This window comes from Lottia gigantea (assembly GCF_000327385.1).
Source record: "Lottia gigantea unplaced genomic scaffold LOTGIsca_73, whole genome shotgun sequence".
NCBI classification, from domain to species: domain Eukaryota; kingdom Metazoa; phylum Mollusca; class Gastropoda; family Lottiidae; genus Lottia; species Lottia gigantea.
This window is the reverse complement of record NW_008710453.1, coordinates 187,523-199,574: the sequence shown is the minus strand read 5'-3', so window position 1 is coordinate 199,574 and position 12,052 is coordinate 187,523. Positions and strand designations below refer to the sequence as shown.

Genomic DNA, 12,052 nt, shown 5'->3' with positions numbered 1-12,052 from the left:
TTTTCATAGCTTATTTGGATTGGTTAAGACGACCTCCCATAAGCTTCCCATCCTGCGTCCCAATTTCTGCTGTCAAATCTGCCAAATGGATTGTGTTCTACATACTATGTCATTGATATTTAAAAGAGTGTAATGTCGTATTTTGCCGAAAGAATTGATATTACGGTTGATTTGTTTTGTTTTTGAATTTTTATCTATCATATTTTTCAAACCCTCATTTAGCACCATTTTGGTGATTATATTAGACATGAACAAGTAAATTATAGGATTCTATTTATTTTGATGGCACCTGCTGAAATGAAAAGAAAGATCGTTAATATGTTCATTTTAACGTGGACACATGATAGAACTCGTTCGACGCTACAAAATCTTGTTTATATTTGTTATAACGAAATATGTAGAATTTTACTAACAATTTTTAAACAATTTACCTTAGTTACTGACCAATTACTTGTAGTGTTTTAAACAAATATGCAAAATTTGCTTACATTGTACTAACATTTCCCTTAACGATTTTGGTCGACTTTTATAAATTTTACTTTTATAATGACCTTCAGCTGCTTAAAATTTGCCTGATGCTTGCTAGAACCAACTGTGGAATGTTCATTGCAATGACTTAATAACGGTTTCAGCTAATTTACTTGTTTATTGTTTAAAATTGTATTTAAACAACTGTATTTACATAATACATATTTAATTTCATGTTCATCATAAAACTACAAAAGATTAAAATACGGGTTGTATTGTATTTATGTATTTAATTGTAAGTTGCATAGGTAGGCTATGTTTGTAGAAAAAATCTAAAGAGCATTCCTTTCTTACATTCAGCCATTTCCAATTGCTGTAATCAAAAGCATATTTGTGCTTCCATGTTGTTTTGTGGTTAGATCGTTTTAGACATTATGATTACTATCGAAATCGTACATTTCATATGGTCAGTCCACCAATGAACCAACAGCATTAAAAGCGTATATTTCTTAAAGGGCGAGATTTCTAACAATATTTATGATCTTGAGCAAGAATATTTTTGGTTTTCGACGTTTATTGGAAAGTGATACTTTAGAGATGGCCAAATGCCCCGATACGAAACAGTCACAAAAAGGTTTTAAGTGACAGACAACGCTCTAGTCTCTGATACCGACTTTAAATCTTCGGATGAAGTTTGGTGAAAATTGCGATTTAAGCTAGTATTTATAAAGGTATATCAAAAACGTACACTTGACACAAAGTCATTGTGAAGTGCTATATTATTGGTTAAAATAACAGTATTTACTACGGTTAACTCTTTGAAAATTCTAACTTTTCGTTATTTCTTTCAGAAGATTGATCATGTTTTTAATTTTTTGACTCGCATATGTAATCATATACATTTGCTTTATAAAATTAGTAATTATCATCTATATCATGCAAAAATGTGTTTTGCTGAACCATCTATGCAAGTGTGAAAGATTCATAAAATATTACTCATAAATTATAATCCGTAGAATAAGTGAGTATGGACTTGTAGCATTAAAAATGTTACAATACAGTGAGATTCAGGTAAAAATGTAATCCCGTAGAACTAGAAGGATTCATAGTTTAAAAATGTACCCCTACTGTAAGATTCATAGTTCAAAATTGTACTCCCTTAGTAAGATTCATGGTTAAAATTGTAGTCCCATAGTAAGATTCATGGTCAAAATTGTAGTCCTATAGTAAGATTCATGGTCAAAATTGTAGTCCCATAGAAAGATTTATAGTTAAATTGTAGTCCCACAGTAAGATTCATAGTTAAAATTGTAGTCCCATAGTAAGATTCATGGTCAAAATTGTAATCCCATAGTAAGATTCATGGTCAAAATTTTAGTCCGATAGTAAGATTCATAGTTCAGAATTCTAGTCCCATAGTACGATTCATTGTTCAAAATTATAGTCCGATAGTAAGATTCATTGTTCAAAATTATAGTCCGATAGTAAGATTCATTGTTCAAAATTCTAATCCCATAGTAAGATTCATTGTTCAAAATTATAGTCCGATAGTAAGATTCATTGTTCAAGATTATAGTCCGATAGTAAGATTCATTGTTCAAAATTCTAATCCCATAGTAAGATTCATTGTTCAAAATTCTAGTCCCATAGTAAGATTCATTGTTCAAAATTATAGTCCGATAGTAAGATTCATTGTTCAAAATTGTAGTCCCATAGTAAGATTCATTGTTCAAAATTGTAGTCCGATAGTAAAATTCATTGTTCAAAATGTAGCCACATAGTAAGATTCATTGTTCAAAAGTGTAGTCCGATAGTAAGATTCATTGTTCAAAAGTGTAGTCCGATAGTAAGATTCATAGTTAAAAATGTAGCCACATAGTAAGATTCTGAATGCCTTCCCTTTTTGTATCCTATTTAATTCTTTTAAAATGCTGGGTTCGGGATAAAAAAGAAACGTAAGTTTCAGCACAAGTCTCAGTTAAGACATGATCTAGAAACAGACTTTCAACAAATCTTGTCCATTCGCTGATTTCATTTTACGGAATTTGCCGAGAATGGTCGAATGCTAGAAGTATATGTTCATGTAGTATTTGATTGAGAACTACTATGATACTTAACATCGAACGATTGATCGATCTTTTATGCTTTAAATACTGGACTTTGAAACATGCTGGCAAGTCTGAACTTTGTTGATTGTTTTTGGGTCATTCAACAGTTTGAAAACCTCGTCTGCTTCCATTATTTCGCTATTTATATAAATTGGTTATGCTGTCCTTCGGCGATATATCCCTATCTACATAATATGTCTTCTTTTGTGTCTTCATTTTCAGCATAATTATATGTCTCATGTTTCTTGATATTCTGCTGCTTTCCTGTCATTGCTCATTATTTGTACAGATATTAATGCAATTGTTATCAGCCGTCACGTTTTATTGAATTGTATAATAAATTTATACTAAACAGAATACCTTGTATTTCTTTTGGCTTTTTCTTTTTCTTTCTTTATTGACATTCGTGAAAAATATGGTGTAGTTCAGTAAATAGTTTTCTGCATATATATGCCCGTTGAAAACATAAAGAGATGTTTATTTTGTCTTCGTGTAATACCTTGAGTGCATTGGGTTCGTTTCTTGTGTTGTGAAATACAGCAATTTGATTGGATGATACGCTAGCGAATACGGCCAATTAGATCTCTCGACATAAAGGCTTTATGACATTGTGACTCATTGTTTACCGACCGTCTGTCGAGGTCTCTGATTGGTTGTATTCGATAGCATGCAATCCAGTAACATCGCAGCACTTACAACAATCAGTAAAACAAGAAAAGAGCCCAATGAAGTCAAGGCATTAAACGTTCGTAATAATTTACATTGTTAGAATGATGTTATTGAATGCCTTATAGTTTACAACAGTTTTCAATAATCAAGCGCAGTAAGGACAATAATGTCTAATTCACGGTTTAACCTATTTATTAGTAATCATCAATGAAACTGGACTGATAAGGTATGTAACGAAACGACTTCTCTGCACTTGATACAAATCAATTACCATCGTGTACCTATAGCTTGATTTGTCAAATGTGTGTTAGTCAGATTATATTACCATTGATACGATACATCAGGCTGATATTCTTGTGACTTAATATCTACGTCTACGTCATGTTACATAATTAAGTATATGATAACTTTTAAAATTGGTGAATATGAAATAACAAATTAATCGGCATCAGGGAATCTAGGACTTTTTTCAATTTTTTTCACTCCGACAAGTATTCTTTATCGTCACCTCGATGATTGCTACTACCAGACAATGAGCCATTCTGCGGTTGAGTTCACGAATGCAAAAATACTTGGTATAATCAAACTATCGTCAGATAAACTAATAATACTACTAGATATATCAAAATTATGAGTTTATGGAATAGGCATATTCCATGAAAACCATCATGAACACACCATATCATAGCAGGTTTTAAGTTCACAAAGGTATTCACCTTGTTTTAGGTTCGCATTTACTCAATATGATCCATTTAACTGTATCAATTTGGTCAAATTACGTTTAACTTTTCTGATAACATTATTATCTTGATACTCTATGTGACGTCATTTGAAGATGGATACGTACCTCATTAATTTTTTTTTTCTCACAAATTCAATTCTTCTATCTGAGTATATTATTTAGGCGACAAGCCGTTCGTTATAGACATAGAAATAGGTTGGTGTTTTTTTTTAGTTTTGTTTTTTTTTTTGGAGAGTGGCCAAAACATGAAAACTGTAGTTTTCAGAATTACAGACGAAAAAATCAGGATTCTTGGTCGGAATGGAATAAGAGAGGAGGGGTGATGGAGGGGGGATGGGGGGGGGGAGGGGGGTTGTGAGTAATCTGTTGGTTTTCGCTATATTCATCCATTATATTATGTGTGCTTTTCGCATAACACACTGTACAGATAAGAGAACCATATCTTTAATTGACTGTGAACTACTAGTAATTGGCTATAAAAGGACTGGACACTATCATTATCAAAGTTCACGAGCTTACATTTCTTACGGTTACGATAAGAAAAGTTATCGAAAATGAGAGAAAAGGATAACCTAGGTCCAGAAATGGACACACAGGACGCTGAAGAAGACGTTAAAGTGGTAGTCGAAACGCCACTGTGTAAAGCATTGTTGTCTACCGACCTGCCAGATGATACAGATAGGGTCGTACTCGATTGTGGTGCCCTAGTGGAGGATTTTTCAGACGATACAGAAAATTTACTGGAAGTATGCAAGTCAAAGCCTGTAAAAGTTCTGGATTTTATGATAAACAATAAGCTTAAACCTATAGACGAATTTGGCATGGAAGAACTGTTCGAATGCTGTAAATCTTCTGTCGATCCATTGAAGAAACTGAAATTGATAGCTAATGCCGGAGGGAATATCCTTGTTAAGGACGATACAGAAAGGAGTCTTCTGCATATTGCATGCGAGTATGGGTCTCTAGACATGATCAAATGGCTAGTCGAGTGTGGATTGCTACCTTGTGACATAGACAAAGATGGACATACACCGTTGTATTATTGCTGTAGTTCAAAAGGAAATCATATCGAAAAACTTAAATATTTGTGCCTTAATGGGGGGGATTTAAGAATCGACCAAGGTGAAACTCTTCTACATATAGCATGTTCAGCTAGTCCACTGGAAACCGTCAAATATCTTTACAGCCAAGATTTGGATGTCAACAGTACAACGTTAACTGGAGAAACTCCACTTCACTGTTGCAGCATTAATCCCGTAGACCCATTGGGAATTCTTAAATATCTGGTTTCAGTTAGTGTTGATGTTGAAGCAGTTAATTTTTTCAACGTAGGAGTTCTTCATTCATTTTCTCAATGGGGTAATTTAGCTTGTGTTCAGTTTTTGGTTCAGAACGGACTTAATGTGAATTCTAAAGACGATAATGGCCGAACTCCTTTACACTATACTTGTGAATCTAAGGTGCAAGCTTTCGAGAAACTGAAATATTTGGAGGATAATGGTGGCGATTTATATGATAAAGATATTCACCAACGAAGTCTATTGCACGTTGCATGTGGATCCCAAAACCTGGAATTCGTTGAGTATCTTTTATCTCGGAAACTTAGAATAAATGATATTGATTTTTGGCATCAAAATACACTTTCATATTGTTGTAAATCGGAGGTGTTTCAGATGGAAATATTGGAACATCTCATCAGAAAAGGAGGGAACATCATGGACACGGACGACCAAGCAGAGACGCTTCTGCACTTCACGTGTCGGTGGTGTCAGCTGGATCTAGTGAAGTATTTTGTTGGTGAAGGACTGTCGGTGAACTATGAGAACAATTTTGGGTTCACACCTTTGTTTTCCTGCTGTCTTTCAGAAATAACACCAATTGACAAAATACAATTACTTTTATCCAAGGGAGCAAGGTTTACGGAGGAAGATAGGTTGTTCTTTACAGAAAAGGCAATCCAGAGTGAAACTAGAGAATTCTTTCAGAACATTTCTATACAAGAGGAAGATTAAAGTGAATTTGTTTACGTTGTTATCTCCCTTACTTACCATCTGTATAATACTCAATAAAAAAAATTCATTATGGACCCGGGGCTTAAATTAATATCTGGTACACACAATAAATTGATATCTTAAACCCACAACAAATTGATATCTTATACCAACAACTGATCGATATCGGGTACGGACCCATCAGATTGATACCGGGTTACACACGCACCAAATTGATATCTTGTACACACAAAACAAATTGATATCTGAAACACATGTAAAAATATCTGTTATGACACTTGCAATCAAGTTATGTCTGATACAAAATTAAGATTGAAATCTGATACAGCAGCAAAACTGATATATAATACATCAGCAAATTGATATCTGATAGACAACAAAATTGATATTTAATATGCACATCAAAATGGCTTAACAAATATTTTATTTATTCAAATTTATCATAATTTATTTCGCAGAATATAGATAAGGTTTCGTCACATGCACATTAAATTGATCGATATTCATTGGTATGCTATTGCAATTTTCTCATTCAGATAATCAAATGTTGAGAAAGGTTTATACTTATCCGATCCATCCAAGCACTTGATGACAAAATCATCGTCGGTATCGATAAAAAATACTATAGACTGTCTTCCCGTATTTTTCAAAACTTCAGTTTCAGGAATTAGCACCCAATGTTTCTGAAATGAGAGAATGATAACGTTTTGTCTTAAAATCTGAAGCACAACTCATCATAAACAAACATTAACGAGGTTCTGCATAACACGCTTGATTGGTTCAAAATGATGTCAACGGAACGGGACCTCGATTGCAAACTTGTTAGATAATAATAGAAAACGAAAGTGTTATCGAAGTTGATAGTCAATGCTAGGATCGAACCCTGGATCGAGTCCGGTACGATGATGTGTACCATCCACAGCGTTAAGCGACTAGAAACCTTGAGTTTCCTCTTTTGGACAGAAAAATGTATGTAATCTTACAGTAGCTTTGAGTTTATCGGCTGTCCATCTCTGCATCAAGTCACCAATATTAACACAAATAGCACCAGGTACAGGAGTAGCTGGTATATAATCACCATTCTTGTTACAAACCTGTAATAATTATGAACACGTCATTTCAGTAGCAGGTATGACACAACTCAAAACAAAGCATTTGCATTAAAAACAAAGCTTGGTGTATTGTTTCGCTTTCAAGTTCAACAAATAAAAATTAGATATTCTCATCTTGAAATAATACTATAAATGGATAATTCCATTATATACCTCAAACTAGGAATTTCACTTTCTATTACTATATACGTCTTTTCTATATATGACAGACAGAGTTTCGAGAAAAGACGAGTGGTCTTTTTAACTTCCAAACGCAGATAATTCTGGACACACATGGATTGAAGGCTCAAAGTTCGAATGTGAGCTATGAACACTATTACTGTTTAATTTAGCTAAACAATTCCCGTTTCTGAGACCCACATTCGCTTAGTTAAAGAGATGGCGAAGCTGCATGTTCCCAATTCATTTTCAATCAATATGTTAATGTCGGAAAGATGAGCAAATCAATGAGAGTCCTAAACCGTAGATCGAAATCGAAATGTGTCTGTGTTAAGAGACACATCTTTTACAAGAATGACAAACTGATATCAAGTATATTATTTGAAGCGATTACGCGATTTGCATCCAATTATAGTACTTCTGAAGACTATTTTCATATATTCAAGGTCCAAATCTAACTTAGAAAATGTATATAGTTGCCATCCATTGAGCACTTTATCCAATGTTTAAGGATTTGTAAGAACCAATAAAGTTCTTTACCTCTAAACCCCCGATACCATCTTGAAACAATAACGTCAATGTCCCAAAATCACTATGTTCTCCACAACGAACTTGGCCTGGTTTTATACCTGAAACAAATATCAGTCGATAATATGTTACAGTTAACTAATTCAGATATACATTTGAAATAGTTTTATGTCCTATGTCTATTCTCCTGACACCGGTATTAGCATTTTCTTTTTTTTTTCTATTTCGATTTGTCAAGGGATCCTTAACGTACACAACCTGTACCACACAGAACCTCAGTTTATGGCCGCTCTTTAAACACATCAGCATCTCCAAGTTGCATCACTGACAGAGAAACAATATTACCTTGACCTCCAAGTTAGCAATCAAAATCCCGAAGCTACGCCTACCTCGATTTTAAACTTAATTTACTGTGGCTCACCTACCATAGGGACTGTCTGTACCAAATCCATGGGCTCCCAATCGTACATTCTTGAGATAATACAAATTAAAGTATGTATCTAAAACCGCGGTTCCCAACCTGGGATGTTTTCACCCCCTACGGGCGTGGGACTCGGGTGTCAGTGGTGTGGAAAACTGGTGTAGGAGAAGAATTTATTTGGAATCGAGAGCGCTCCTCACATCATTACATACTGAGAATGTGGATGATGCATATTTTTGGGGGCGTGAAAGGTCTGAGATGATTGCTCCAGGGGTGTGAAGCCGGAAATAGGATAGGAACCACTGATCTAAAAGGTTAACATAAAATGGTCCACAACTTATGCTGAGGTAATTTTATGTCCTTATTGAAGAAAATGAGGCCCTATGTCAGCTATGACTGCCTATAATGAGGACCCTTATACAAAATTGACTGGCGGAGGAGGCTCCAGTCAACAGAAGTCCACGGACCCCAATCATCTAGTTGAGCCACTGTTAATTTATCAGGCAATTTTGATAGGACTTTAAGGATGCTGGTCTGACTCTGACCAACTCAGCAAAAGATATGTGTACTTACTACCGTCTGTTGGTAATGGTGGATACCACAAAGATCTTACAGTAGTAAAAGTTCCCATCACAATCAATGTTTTTATGACTATTTCGAAGAAAGTTTCTATCCTAAAAAAAAAACATATAAGCCAATAGTTCCAATAGACGTTTTGAATAAAAAGATTAATTCGACCATCTGATGACAAGTTTTAAGGGACATTTATAAATTCTATTTGCAGTGATAAGGATCTCCATGTGATGCATTTGGTATTTTCGAAAATAAATACTTAACCAGATTTTGACGCCACTATCGCAAATACCATGGAAACCGAACGATATATTCGAATAATCGAAAACACAGGGACAATTGTGTTCAGAAAATATGATACTACAAATCGAAATTTACATCGAGAAACTTATGTGGTCTAAAGGAGCATTTCGAAATGAAACTTACTGAAACATTTTTGCAAACTCTTTAGAATTAGTCAAGACTTACCTCGAGTTTTAAACCTAATGTAAAAACATCAAGTATACGAAAAGCTATCTGTTTACATTCATCATAAAATTTGTTTAATATATCTTTCATATCGGGAACTTCTTTAGTTGGCCAAAACTATAATAAGAAAAATATAAACTGAAGACTCAAAAAAACTTTAAGAAGGTTAGAAAACACCGTAGATAAAAAAAAACAACACAATATAAATGATTGGATTGAAATGTTTTAAACAAGCCCGACATGCAATTCAACCAGTGCCAGTGCATTTTTGCGTATTCGAGGATCACGCAGTGCTCTGGTGTAATTTCTACAAACGTCATTGTTGTGTTTGGGTAATGTAATTTAGATGGATAAGTTGCCGAATGAAGTCGAACTTTCCTGGATGTTGGTCATGTTATTGTTAAACACAACTACATGCATTTCCAGACAAGTTGTCAAGTTTACATTTTGTTTTCAAATATTTATAATGAATATAAAGCGAACAAACAAAGCAACATTTAAAGTCTTTAAATGGCATTTAACAATAGTGAGAAGGAGATATAGACACAGCTTTATGGAAAAACAATCAGGTGTTTCCCAAATCTTCCTTGAGCCATTAAAGGGACAGTTGGGGCCATTTAAGGAGGTTTGAGTTTTGAAAATATGTAAATTGTCTTCAGAAGTACTAGAAATATACGAAAATCGCACAATTCATCCAAAAATATCTCAAATTATGAATTTTACTCAGTTTTTCTATATATGTCTATTTTATATATCACAGAGTATCTGAACATGACGAGTCGTCATTTTCACATTCAAACGCAGATAATTCTTGACCTATATGGATTTGAAGGCTCAAATTTCGACAATGAGCTTTAACCACTATTACTGATTGACTTAGCTAAAAAATTCACATTATTCAAATTAAAGTATGATTGGTCAAAAAGAATGGCGAAACCTTTAATGTATATATAGTTTGCCCATCACTTCTTTATGTGCCTGAGGACAACGAGGGAAACACGTCGAAACGCAACTTTAGTTATCTTATTTATCATTTACCTCAGCATAATTTGGTGTAAAGTTAAAAATTTCTTTCAGATCACTTGGTCGTTCTGGATTTAAACTGAAATTAATCAACAACCGTCAAGTCCACACATTATTTAACTGTTATAACTTTTCGAACAATAACTACGGGGATAAGTATCAGACACAGTTTCGTGGGCATGGTTCGCTTTAAAGTGGCATTCCGTTTTTGTGGTTTGGAGCGTGAAATACATAAAATTAAATACAAACATGCAGAAGAAAATGTCCTTTACCTTTTGTGAAAGTTTCAACTTAAAATATATCTAAATATTAAGTCACAAACAACCAAAAAAGATTATTAACCGGTCACGTAAGTATTTTTGAATCCTTCGAGCACTATACTGGCAATCAGCAATAATTTCTCATAATACGTACTTCCGAAAGTAAAGAGTTGCAGATTCCGTACTTCGAAATATTCTGTCCAAAAGTCATGTCATATATTATTTAATACAGCAATTCTCAAATTTGATGTTTGAAATGGTTTCTGTGTCGCCAGGTTAACGTATGTTTAGTTTTTGGACAAACGTCATGGCAGTGTCTCCTACTGGATTACGTCTTCATTAGCCCACATGGTGCAGGAAAGTAGGACGTAAAACTCCATTCATTTCATTTCATTTCTTACTGGATTAACGGACTCCCGTTTACATTTAAACCCCGTTAAACTAAATTAAGAGAAGATGGCATTTTTTAAGATCTGTGGGAATTTGCACTTTGACCGAGATCATATATCCACCAAAGCAAAAAAACTTATAAATAGGGCCAGTCCATTTAGAGTTTTTTTCAATGCATGTCTAGAATACCTTTCTCGTCCCATCTCTACATATCCATTGTTGTCAGCAATGTCTTTAGGACGACTACATTTCAATTTCGCTTCTGTTGGTAAATCAAAAAATATTTTTGAGACTCCAAACATCTGATCAATCTGAAATAGTGTAATATAAAGAATGTTGTTAGATTTCGCATCTTATGAATGAAATGGAATTAAGTTTTACGTCCTACACTGTCTGTTAATGGCTGGTCACAAGCCTTCCATTTGTTGATAGATCTATAACGTGGATTAACCAAACATCCTAGCCAAACGACTAGAAGCTAGAGCTCTCCCGATGCTTTCGAAACAGTTCACTTTTGGATAGCTGGTTGTACATTCAATTGGGTATACTATTTAAAAGATTTTTATTAAAAACATTTGTCATGATGCCAGAACTGCACTAAATTGTCAGGTTCATATAAGAATAATGTAATATAATTTAAATTTGATATAATTTATGTTATTGCCTAATAATGTTATCTCTGTTAGTAAACGCCAAGGTCACATTGAATGATCTCGATATGTAGAGTATGATATTATATCATAATTAATCGTTGAAAACATTTTTGGAGTGAAATATGTTTCAAAATGGCTGATTTATTTCGCGGAGGAAAAGATTTGAAAAAAACTCTTCCAGGGAGGAATAACCTCACTGAGGTTGCGAAGCATTGCCTTAAGCAACGTCATAGATTGATGTAAGACAGAATTGAACAGGATTTTAGACATGCTCTCGGAGGTTGAGTGAACTTCAATAAACACGATATATGAAGAAATGTATAGACGTGCTTACCAAATCTTGTGGTATTCCATGATTTATAATATAACAGAATCCAATAGAATCGAACGCCGCAATAAGTTTATCTCCAATCTTCTTTAAATTTTCATTTTCATCAACTGCTGTGTGTAGGGCCGACACAATCAT

The 12,052-nt window shown here is 34.1% G+C and overlaps 2 protein-coding genes across 2 annotated transcripts; one reads left to right on the top strand and one right to left on the bottom strand.

Annotated features, from left to right (window-relative positions):
* Positions 1–4,904: 4,904 nt before the first annotated feature.
* Positions 4,905–5,834, top strand: LOTGIDRAFT_74267 (hypothetical protein; the record flags this gene model as incomplete). The annotated part of the gene is made up of 1 exon (XM_009066040.1): positions 4,905–5,834. A coding segment is annotated over one exon (930 nt), but the record flags the coding sequence as incomplete, so codon positions are not given.
* Positions 5,835–6,502: 668 nt separating this feature from the next.
* On the bottom strand, positions 6,503–12,052 carry LOTGIDRAFT_168178 (hypothetical protein; the record flags this gene model as incomplete). Its single annotated transcript, XM_009066063.1, has 8 exons — positions 6,503–6,682; positions 6,983–7,093; positions 7,811–7,899; positions 8,833–8,893; positions 9,261–9,377; positions 10,299–10,362; positions 11,123–11,244; positions 11,921–12,052. 8 exons carry the CDS (start codon positions 12,050–12,052, stop codon positions 6,503–6,505), a joined length of 876 nt encoding a protein of 291 aa, XP_009064311.1.